Source organism: Acipenser ruthenus, chromosome 14 (genome assembly GCF_902713425.1).
Source record: "Acipenser ruthenus chromosome 14, fAciRut3.2 maternal haplotype, whole genome shotgun sequence".
Taxonomy (NCBI): Eukaryota; Metazoa; Chordata; class Actinopteri; order Acipenseriformes; family Acipenseridae; genus Acipenser; species Acipenser ruthenus.
This window is the reverse complement of record NC_081202.1, coordinates 26,951,092-26,963,862: the sequence shown is the minus strand read 5'-3', so window position 1 is coordinate 26,963,862 and position 12,771 is coordinate 26,951,092. Positions and strand designations below refer to the sequence as shown.

At 38.0% G+C, this 12,771-nt stretch overlaps 1 protein-coding gene across 1 annotated transcript in view; it reads right to left on the bottom strand.

Moving 5' to 3' along the window:
• Positions 1-201: 201 nt before the first annotated feature.
• LOC117419612 (solute carrier family 41 member 2) overlaps positions 202-12,771 on the bottom strand; it is a 30,914-nt gene continuing 18,344 nt past the window's right edge. The window contains 3 exon segments of the mRNA XM_034032528.3: positions 202-6,118; positions 9,784-9,932; positions 11,080-11,211. Coding sequence (XP_033888419.3) covers positions 5,933-6,118; positions 9,784-9,932; positions 11,080-11,211 — 467 coding nt within the window. The 3' untranslated portion in view covers positions 202-5,932.

The window sequence follows — 12,771 nt, the reverse complement described above, 5'->3', positions numbered from 1 at the left end:
CATAACTGGAAATTAATATGTGGTAAAATGACATCAAAAATAATATTTTAACATGCGCTTATAAGTTAACAACTATCTTAATTATATACAAAAACATGTGCATATAAGAAATTAAACATCAACACAGAATGACACATTTTCATTAATTATATAATTCAAACAAAATTTAGACCAAATTAAGACAAAATAAGACCATTATCATCATAGAAATTCTAAAATGTTTAATGAGAGAACGTAAGTTTACACCATTAAATCTAATGGTATAAATTATAGCTAGGTGAAGATTTGCCTCAACAAGCTTGGAAAATCAATTAGTAACAGAAGTTAAAAGCACTCAAAAACACAATTTACTCTGTGTAATGTGGCAGAGAGTAGAGGAAATTGAATTAATGTAAATTATTTATCTACTCACAGAAGACAGATTCCCTCCAGTGCAGTTTTCTCCAGAACTTTATTAAAAACAAAATGCTACGAATCCTTAAAAACTAGACATGCAGAATGTTCATTTAGGGCTTGGTTTTATAGCATGTTGTTCTCCGTTTAAAAAAAGTGGTGCAAACTACAATGGAAAAAAAGCCTAATAAATCTGGCCCATAGATTTGAATGAATTCAGTCTACATAAAGACATGCTGCATGAACAAATCGACACTGCAAGAGATTCTCTGTACCGTAAAGCACAAATAACCTGCATTACAGAGCAAGACAACTGATCCTCTAGAGATACTGTTCAGCCGATGAGCCTATAAATGGATTCCTCTGACAAGATAAAGTGGATCCAGTAATCTCATTAGTGAGTTTAGTCTCCATTGCTTCAGACCCTGATAGAATTATGTTTGGTTCTTGCCAGAGGCGGGTTCCAAATTTTAGGTTATCTATTTATATGAAGTGAATGTTTGCACTAAAACATTTTTCTTGGAACATGCTTATGGTGCTGCTGTTTAGAATTGATTATATTTGGGGCTTCCTATTGGCGCATCCAGTAAAGGTGCTCCGTGTGGAGCGCAGGATGCGCCCTATAGCCTGGAGGTCACCGGTTCAAGTCCAGGCTATTCCACAGCCGACTGGATGACAGCTCCTAAGGTTGCGGCGAATAATTGGCCGAGCGTCGTCCAGGTGGGGAGGCCTTAGGTCGGCCAGGGTGTCCTCGGCTCACTGCGCACCAGCCACCCCTGTAGACTAGCCAGGCGTCTGCGGGCTTGCCTGTAAGCCGCCCAGAGCTGCGTTGTCCTCCGACGCTGTAGCTTTGAGGTAGCTGCATGGCAGGCCTGCAGTGAAAAAAAGCGGTCGGCTGACAGCACGTTTCGGAGGACAGCGTGTGTTCGTCTTTGCCGCTCCCAAGTCAGCACAGGGGTGGTAGCGGTGAGCTGAGCCGAGCCTAAAATAATACAATTGGCAATTTCAAATTTGGAGAAGAATGGGGTAAAAATCAATTGGTGACTACTAAATTTATAAAAAAAAAAATAATAAAAAAAATAAATTGATTGTATTTGAATGTGATTGAGGCGCATCTTTATCAGTCCATTCCTATGGTAATGTTGCTAATAGATGTATTTTAAAACCTTGGTAGACACTCCTTTGCATACTCTTGCTCATGCATCAATGGTTACCAGAATCTTATAGATCAACAACAGGCACCACAGCGTGTTTAAACATAATCATTGTGACACTGTTCAAAACGAAAGGCTTCTTGCTGTAAATCTCCATTATATCTATTCTATGCATTGTTTCCAAACTCCTCGCTGCTTTCTTTCCTCAAGGCCTGATTAATTGATGTCCTGGATTTCATACCTAATATCAGCATGCTACTTTTAATAATGGCAGCTGTGGGGATTATAATTCTCCTCCTGCTTTAGCCAACAGCGATATAAGGCCCTGTACTGACTAATTATTCTCAAGTTGTATTTGTGATTTGAGGCATTTTGCAATATTAGTTTGTGGTCTGTGTTTAGCAGCTTTTAAATTAAAATCATGTGTCATTACACAACATGAAATTTGGCTTAGGTAAGACCACAAATGTGTCAATGTTCACACTTCTACAATGCTTTGCCAAAAAACTATTTTAAACATTTAGTTAAATGCTCATAAACCTTTATTTTTAACTAAATATGTAGTTTGGGAGAAAACAATAGTGTGGCTTTAGCCTGTTCTAAAGCCACACTATTTAATATACCGTCTATACAAAACCTTGTATAGACGGTATATTAAACTGTTTCTTATTTTTTCATTTCATTATAAAATACAACAATCAAATATTGTTTGTTTACTACTGGTGGGTAGATGAGACAAAATAAAATAAAAAAAGATTAAAGAACATTAAGCAAACGAATAATTTCTGTGAACCTAATATCTATAACCATTGAAAGACAGACATGTGTTTAAACATGTATTTGATGTTTAATGGATTTTTTTCAAATACCCATTTCAGTTCAATTCACTTATTTTAATGCTTCACTTCTGTAATCCAGTATTTTTTTTTATTTCAGACCACTTTTTTTTTTTTAAAAGGACAAGTGTTACAATGAGAAATTGTTTCTCTAACTTGTGAATTTCTGAGCTGTTTGAAGAGTTTGGTTAGTGTTGGGTATTTCTGCTTGTCTGCCTTGTCTTTATTTCTAGCCTACAGATGCCTTGACCAGACTGCACCCAGCTACCTCCAGACCCTCATCTCTCTCTACACCCCCACTCGACCTCTCCGCTCCGCCTGCACTAGAAGACTAGCTCTACCTCCGCTACGCTCCCCTGCCTCCAGAGCCCGCTCCTTCTCCACCTTTGCTCTGCAGTGGTGGAATGACCTTCCTACAGATGTCAGGACTGCCCAGTCCCTGACCACATTCCGGCGCCTCCTTAAGACTCACCTCTTCAAACAGCACCTGTAGAACTCCTCTGTTTGTATCCTGGGACACTATCACCCTTCATGTAAATGTGCTTTATTTTGCTCTTATCTGCCCCCTATTTTACTGCATTTAATCCTGTACTTCAGAATACTGTTATCGGCCAAGTGTTTAACCTGTAGTACTTTGTATTTAATCACATCCTGATGTAACTATCACTATTTAATCATATCCTGATGTAACTATCACTATTATCTGCTGTATTATTGAATTGTGGTTTGTCACACTTGTACTTTGCTTGAACAAAAGTTATTGTATTTCTTGCTCTTATTGTATTACTTGTATTGTAACACTTGAAATGTATTTGCTTACGATTGTAAGTCGCCCTGGATAAGGGCGTCTGCTAAGAAATAAATAATAATAATAATAATAATAATAATAATACATGAGACCCCTGTTGTAGGTGCTTACTGGAGAAGTGTTGATGAGGCAGGTTGTAACATGACTTGTATGCTCTCAGCATTGTTCACCTCCACAGGACTAGATCACTAAAGATCTGACCTCAGCATTGTTCACCTCCACAGGACTAGATCACTAAAGATCTGACCTCAGCATTGTTCACCACCACAGGACTAGATCAGTACAGATCTGACCTCAGCATTGTTCACCTCCACAGGACTAGATCAGTACAGATCTGACCTCAGCATTGTTCACCTCCACAGGACTAGATCAGTACAGATCTGACCTCAGCATTGTTCACCTCCACACACTCCATCAGGCAGTGTTCAATACAGCTAATCCTAAACAAGTTTCATGATGTTTCAAATAAGAATCTGAGTTGACTCAAAACAAATACGATCAATGACATGAAAGTCTGCAAAGTCAATGGGTAAAAAAACCAAATGTCTTTTTGCCACCAAATGTGGCAAAGTGCCCCGCCCCTGTGCGTATTTTTGTGTTATATGTTGCGTGTGGTGTGTTAATGTTGGTGTATAGGTATTGGTGCATGGGATATGAATGGGTCTGTATAGCACAAGTGACTTAAAATATATAGTTGTATTTAGGCATGGGGATTGCACAAATGAGTTCACGTGCTGAGGTTCAAGTGAATAATTAATCAGTAATTGAATCCCAACATAGTTGTATAAATAGTTGCACAATTCACTCATTCGGGGTTGGGTGTTCATAAGTGGAGAACAGGTGTGGAGAAGAGATTAAAATAATAAATAAACATAACAAATGCTACTCGTGCGAGAGGACTCGCACGATAATTGTTTAGTGTTTGTCCACTGTTTGTTTTGTCTGTCTGTTCATTTGGCCATTGCACCGTTTATTTTGAGTGTTTTGTTTTGATTAAAACTTTTAATTTTACAATAAACCCAGCAAGCGCATTCACCATTTCTTCTGGGTCTGACGTCACCATTAAGGCCAGCTTGCCACAATCCTGTATGACAACTCAGCACCTGAAGTTAGGAGAATATCCCCACGCTCCATAAGCACATTCAAAAAATGAAAAGTAATAAAAGGAAGAAAAGAAAAAATTACCTAAAACATAAACAAAAACCTTCATTGGTGTATACTAGCAATAATACCCCAAAATGAAAAGTTACCACAACCAAGGACCTGTTTAGGAGATCAGGCCCTCACTTATGTGATACCTAACACACAATACTTTGTGTGTTAGGTATCATAACTGATGTATACAATTTAATTAAATAATGTACCAGTGATCCATACAATCTTGATCCTACAGTACAGTCAAATCACATGGAATGGTTGACCCATTGGTTTATAACTCCATACCTGGGCATTGGTGTCTAAAAATAAAAGTTGGATGTGAAAAATACTGCAACTGTAGGAGGAAATATGTTATGGAAATAACGTGTGCAGTTTAACAGCAGCAATACTCTGAATATGCTCAAATAGGTAACTTGCAGTTATTGTGCTTCGACAGCTGAAGTCCCCATAGTGTAAGAGCTGGATCAGTCTGTTTGAAGTTTGTCAGCATTTGATTGTAATAGGAGTTAACAGCTTCTTGCTCTAACTAGGTACTATATACTGCTCAGAGGGGTTAGATACTTCCATACATTAAACTTCACTTCTATGTCTACCATTTAAACCACTTACCTACAAGACAAGATAGCTTGATATAACTTGCAATGATGGCTTAAATTATGTTACAGTCAATCTGCATTTAAGTTCCGCTTTGCAGTTTTTTGACCCAGTTTAATGCCAGCTTTGGAGGTTTAGGTTGATGCCAAAAGCAATCCAAGTCAATTAAAACAGAGAATGTAAACTGATGCTTCAGCCTCTACCTGCTGAGTGATAATGATACAGCTAGACAGGCATGTTTTGTAGTTTCCTTCAGGGAACCATGAGATTTCGTGTCAGCAGTAGAAAAGGAAAAAAAAAAAAAAGACTTAAAACTATTAAAAAAAAAAACATAAAGCTTTTCAGTCAGATTTAAGTGACTGATACAATCTAAAGCTCCTGTCTGACAGGTGTAGAAGCCTGTAACGACTCAGCACTCTGAGAAACATGTGAATGGACAGACATCAATGCAGCAGACGCATTAAAGATGCATGGGAGAGTTGGCTGCTTGGTCTCTGGGCCCCTCAGTTAGACTAGGTGCTGGCAGCAGGGTATGCATACTGACATTGAAGATGATAAATGATGCTTAGGCCCACAGCTGAAAAACACTTTTGAATAGATACATCTTGCAAGAACAGATAAAGTACAGAAGTGCAGCATGACTGTCACTTTTTAAAGCTCATCTCCGAATTGTTCCAAGGCCTAACTAACTCGGAGAGATAACTGAGATATCCCACTGAGAACCTTAATGTATCTTCTATCTAGATTTTGCTTGCAATGCACAGCTGGTGCATATCCATGTTGGCACTGCAGGGAACTCTGCATAGGGGGTAATTAGTCAGTCAGTCAGACTCCTAGTATACTTGCTGTAGAAGGGACAGGCACCAGTTACAGGGTCCAGTGATTGAGATTGTGAATGTGGCTTAAGAACAGGCAGATTAACAGACTGGTGGTAGAGGCAGGTAACCTGTCTCAGAAGACAGGAAGCTGGTAGGCAGGTAGGCAGGTGTTCAGTCCCCAACGTCACTGTCCTGATCCCCAATGACCCACAGGAAGTGGAAGCTTATTGCCAGCAGGGCAGTTCCCAGGAGGTCCCCCAGAGCAGTCAGGTAGGGGATGGAGAAGCTGTCAGGATCCTTCCCGTTCCTCCATATGCGGTGAACCATCCAGTCTGCCACACACAGGAGCATCAACACCTGGAGTATGGAGAAACATGAGTTCAAGTTAGCTCAGAAATACATTCTGTTTGTTAAAGACAAAGCCCCATTTAGCAAGTAATGCATACTATATTAAAATGACCTCTTTTAAGCTTGGTAAACCTAACTGAATTGTGTACACATTTAAATGTTCATGTAATTAGTTTTAAATATTGTAAAGCAAAAACATTATTAGCTTACCTTTTTTAGCACAAAGCTTGTAAAAAGACAACCCTATTGTAAACAATTAGATAGTTTCAATGTTGATCAGTGTCTAGTGGTGCCTCTTCAGAAGTCTGCAGTGTTTAAATACATTTGTGAATATAAAATGAGCCATATTCTGAAATGAGTGTGCATCTCAACATAAAAATAAGGACAGATGGTACAAGAGCAGACAATTGTCAGTTACCATTTTATATTTTAATGAAAAAAGCACAGAAAGAAGCAATCAGCTTCATAGGACTCCCCTGGAACTCGCAATCTAATCACAATGAAACCCATCTTGAACTTTGACTTTGGCATGGTTACTCAATATGAAGGTTTTTATTGCAACGTAATTATTGTGGGAGTGTCTCCTGCTGGTCTCCCAGGGCAATATTGGAAATGAGCTGTGACATTTTAAAACTAGCCCAAACTACCTTCCTAAAACATAACAATACATACAGAAAAATATACCCATTTATTTACCACTTACAATAACCAACTATCTAAAACCATTCAGTACACTTTCAAACAATCCATCCATTCAATCAACCAAGTATCAGACAGAGATAGGCACTCATACAGAGTTACAATAAATACACTGCATTCCTTCCTGATTTTAGTTCATTTATTCAATGGACTGATTGTTTCTTTGTTTAGTAAATGTATAATCCCTCTGAGGCCCAGCATACTGGACAGTGATACTGAAAACGATATTAAGCCAAAAAAACTGGGTTACCAGTGCTACCAGTAAAGCAAGCCTATTATAATGTTACACGTGGAACCTCTGGTGCAAAGCGGTTTAAGAAATGACAGACGGATGATGTTCAGCAGTCTTAACAGATGGTGCTGGTCCAGGTTTCCTATTCCCAGGCAGGATCTCATGCACATTACAATTTATTTTTAGTTCAGGATAAAAGGAAGGAAAAACAGTTAACTTAATTACGACAGGCCTTCTTTAGTGAGAAGGATGTGTACTCTTGGCACAAGTGTTCTCTGTTCCGATTGGCTGACGGCCACACGAGCAAGGCTGGAAAAACTTTCATTCCGTTCACCACCCTGCATGTAAACTTTCATTCTGGGACAAGTTCATTTTGTCCATATTTTGCTAATATTGGAACAAGTTCAGAAGAGTTCCCTGCTCCTCCATTCATAGCTACTGTATGTCAGTATTACAGTTTCTCTCTCTCATACACACAATACACTTCAACTATCATAGTTTTACTTCAGTTCTGCATTGTGAATGCGCTTTCACTTCTTACTGTTTTCTACTGTGCAGTGAATACATCTCATGTGAGCATACCAGACTGTTGTACTTATGTTACTATATCAGACTTGAGCTTTAACAATGTGCATCGATGGATGATATTTAATATATTTATATATGTCAATGTACTTGTTTTAAAAATAAGCCTCTTCCTCAAGCAGAAGAGCGAAGGGGCTACATTTATTTTTAACTAACTTGCTTTACTAGGATTTTCTTTGCTCTACTCCACTTTGCCAGCGAGGGCAAAATTGAATCTTAATATTTAAAAATGTGTATTGAGAATAATGGCAACTACGGTGACTCTAAACATTGAACTTTGGGGAAAAGTAGGGTATGGTGGTTTAATTACCACCATGACCACTAGAGGGTCACTAATAATTGCCAGTCTCTCCTAGAGGTTTTTTTCCCCACAATTAAAAATTGAAAAATAAATAAATAAATCAATTAATTATTTTTTGTACAGTATAAATGTGTTTTAATAAAAGTTTCATCCATATAAAGATGTGATATCTACAAAAAGAGGACAAGTTGCAAACAAATAAAAACAGAGGTTAACTTGCACCCCTTTTTATTCATGTCGCTAGCAGTTCATGCTGCAATAAAACAGACATGATCCATTTGTTCTATCTTTGCTGTTTCACAGACCCAGATTATCACTTATCTTGGACTAGGTAAAGTAGTCCAAGACAAGTGCCAATATGACCCAATAAATGAAAACAATTAAATAAACTGTGTAATTAACATTTCCTTGCGACTTCCAGATCAAACCAATTAAAAAAGATTGCGACACTGGGACAGTAAATCAGACAGCTTCCATGCAAAACAAATACATGTCACCACCAGATACAACATTCTCATAAAAACAGCTAATTACAAGATGTTAACAGAATACTAATATTTTAAAAATATATATATACTGAAAATCACTGGGAAATAAATTGAATAAATCAGGGCTTGATATTTTATTTCTGTTTGAAAAAAAAAAAAAAAACTCAGTTAATTTTCACAAGGTGTAGAGAGACACCCAGCTGTGAAAGAACTCAGAGTCAAATCATTTCCATTTAACTGACAAACGCCGCCCCCCCCCCCCCCCCCCCGTTTATTCTTGCTAAAACATGCATATATTATTTAGATACACAACCCTCCTCAATAGGCAACTCTGTAGTCTCTGCTGTTTATTTATGAGTAGGCTGTGCTTAGTGGACACCAAAAAAATGTATTTAAGTGCAGGTTGTGTTTTCTTTGGAGAATATAGCTGGAGAATCTGACTTGAGCCTTTCTGTAACACCTCAATGAGGGAACTCCTATTACACTCCAGTCCTTACTGTAAAGAAAGGGTGGCAGTCATGTGACACTGAGCATTTTCAGATGTACAACACATCTTTTGTGTTTCAGCTATACAAAAAAAAGTAATACACCCTATTTACGATTTATTTATTTATTTATTTATTTTTAATCAAAACCTTTAGGGAACGTTTTCATGGCTATTTTTGGTTTTTTTTTCTTTTTTTTTTTACAGCGAGGTGTCATTTTTATTAACAATGCAGGTTAAAGCTCTCATCTTTCTGCCTGGCTTTAAAAATGCTCAACCAAATGTATTAAGTACTACTGTACAGTACTTAATAGTGTCTAAAATTTTGTACATCAATATTGTACAATTCATAGTTTGACATTCACTTCTCACTGTGGGTTTTGACCTAATTTTGTTTACATATAACCATCCAAAGGAACTGATCCTAACCTTATAACAGTTTACCACAGTAAAAGCATAGCAATGTGTAATAAAGCATACCAAAGCATAGGTAAGCATTGTAAAGAATAGAAAGGTATGTTAAAGAACATTAATAAACATGGCAAACCAGGGTAAACTATGGTAAATGCATAGTATAACCATGGGAGTAGTTGGAAACAACACAAAAATATCATGGAAAAATACTGTGGTATACTTTTATAAGGGCGTTCCCACACCTCAATCTTCAATGTGTAATAGTGGTCTGCTCCTAAATTAATTATAATAGACATAATGTCAAAATATGCACATACTTGTATGCTTATAGCCCAAACATTTATAAATGTAAAAAAGTATTCTTTCCAGGCAGTCAACTCCACTTCCTAGAACACAAAATGATGCTGGAGGCCTGCTCTCTGATAAGTAACCAGGTCCTATCTGAGCAGATCAGAATCCAAATGTGCTAACCTGCAGAAGCGCTGCAGCCAGGTAGACCATCATGAAGATGGGGGTGAGGGTGGTGTGGCCACTCTTCATCAGGTGAATAGTGTACAGAAAGATCAGGTGGCCGGGGATGACCAATAGGAGCAACACCTGGGCTGACCGGTGATTGGCGCCTGTGGACAGGGGACACAACAACGTTTCCACAGAGTTTTGGAGTTCCATGCTTAATAACAGAGGCACGGTTTTATGTAGTTAAAGCACTGGGACTTTTGTAACTTTTACTTACAATACCCACTGTTGCTGTCTCATGGTTTTTTCAATATTTGTATCTCCATGTCCTGGGCAATAGATCAACTGCCCACTACCTAAAAGTCTCTAGTTTGCCTTCTGAATATAATTTTGTGTACACAGAGAGCAGGAAGCAGTGAAAAATGTTCCAAAAGTCACAGGGGTGTTCTGTAATGTGTGGATGTACTGCAATGAATAATTCACTTTTTTAACACTTATTTACTCATCTAAGTTGTAATATAATGGCATTCAATGCAATGTCCACACGAAGAGAGGGAGAGAGAGTATTTTAATGAATCTTTGCACTATATATTTATAACCCAAAGTGTTATATTTTTTGCACTATTAAAGTTATGGTCCATTTTAAATAGGTGTACTTTTCCTTAAGTGTTTGTGTGCCTTGGTGACTTGCTGTTTGCCATAGTCTTTCCATAATATGCAATCCTAGTTCACCACAGTGTTCCTGTGCTCAGTATTATGGTTTGGCACAGGTTTATTTCTCAGCCTGTGGTTATTAACTATTAACTTTTTAATAGAAGCATTTTTTTTGTCCAACACACCATGACAGAACCACATTTCAGAATTTAGTTTGTCATAAATAAATAAATAAACTAGCTTTAAGCACTATTTTAAACTATGTACATTACTTTTTAATCAAGAATGAAAACTTTTCATGTTCATGTTCACCACATTCCTAAAACATTGCTCCCAACACTGCTGCTTTCCCCATATAGACAGATTGAGGACTTCAGTCTCACATGTTGGCTGTCCCTCACTTCAACAGCTGTATCTATTCCTACTACTGCAAGCAAAGTGGTACGAGGGGGTATAACACAATATTTCATTTCAAGGGGTTATAGCATTGCCTATGGCCACTTGCAGAACTATGTGTCTGCGAAGCCAACACTATCCCCCAGGAGAACATTGAGGACATGCAACCTCCTGCCAGGAAGGATCAGTATCTAACCCACTTCAATTCAAGATGCCAATGTTTGCCACATCTCACAGCCCCGGAAAAGAAATGCCCATTACCTGCACCACAGAAGGTCCTACAGGGGTAGTAGCAGCCCTTTGACTCCTCTGGAACTTCCCCTGGAATGCTGTGGAAATGGAGGTGGGTAGATATTCGGCTAGCTTGAATAGCCACTAAATTACCACCAATACCTAGAAATCGGGGGAATTGAAGTCAGTTAGCCTTTGATAATGCTCCGTTAATTTGTGAGAGCATCTTGTTGACCACAGAATATCCTTACAACTTTATTCCCTATTTAACATTAAAGCATTATTCAGTTTCCCCCCTGGGATGAAGACAGGGTTTCTTTGGAAACTCTAGCACATGCATGCAACATATAATAGATAAATAAATACCAGGGCACCTATACAATTGCATAAAAGAGGTCTCAAGTGAGCAAGTGAAAATGACTTGCAAAACAAACAAAATACATCTCAAGGGTTTGTTAAATTCTTGGAATAATGTAATTACTTCAGAAATTCCTGTCTATTATGTAAGCTCTCTACAGATGTTTGGTGTTTACGTGCAGCAGTGGCAGGAATAACAAAGACCACTGTTAGACTGCAAAGTGGGCAGTTCATTGCAAAATTGTTACTGTTATTATATAGGTATAATAGTTTAGTAAAGTTCAGTGAAATCATGATGAAAAACATGGTTAACAATAGTACCCTATAATCATATATTAAGTAAACGGTCATGGTAAACTCGTAGGTGTAATGTTGAGAACACGGGTAAATGTTATTTCAAATATAAAATTATAGTTGATCAGTTTCCACTTTTCTCCTAAGCTTTTGGAGAAAATAAATAAATGGCTATACAAGTGAGAAGTCAGTTTGCCTCGTCTCGATATAGTATTAAGAGGACCCTCACATCCTGATGGAAGATACTGTTAATATAACCTAGGTTCAGCATATAGTCAACAAACACGTAATTGGAAAACGATATAGAATCCCATCATGTTCTTGTCTTAAATGTACCTGGTTTGAAAACTTAGAGAAAGTGTGTACACAATATATTGAATGGGAAATGGGGCACTGTTCTCTAGAGTAAATGATAAAATAATAATAATAAAGACCTCCTGACCGTACTATAGCTGCACTCGTGGGCACCAATATAGGTCAGTGGAACGAGGGAGCAGCAGGGTTCCAATCCCAGACAATGGCTCTCTCTCTCGCCATTGCCTCAGGCAAAATGTCTGCGTGTGTATTTGTGTGTGGGTAATTCTATTTTGTATACACACAACAAAATGAGGACACAGAGGCTACAACCAATGGTTTTCACTTAGATATTTTGGAGTTTTTTGTGGTTGGAGTTAGAAATCTAAGTTGTAATATAATGACATTCAATGCAATGTCCACAGAGAGAGAGAGAGAGAGAGAGAAAAACACCAAATAATGCATGCAGGGCTGAATTAGGCCTTTATCCATTGATTATTAACATCCAAAAAAGAGCATTAAAATACTGGATTCATCTAAAAACTAGTGACCCAAACTCACTCCATCATAAAGCCCTGCAATACCAAGAGCTCAGCCCAGAAAAGAGTCCCCCTCAGCCAGCTGGTCCTGAAGCTCACTGAGCTGAGCAACACTGACATCAGTCAGCTTCAGGACAGCACTGCAAAAACAATTCCAATTAGTGTCAACCAAATTATAAAACACCTGAAACACTCCTATCTGGACCATTGGGATACAAACACTAAAAACACAAAACAA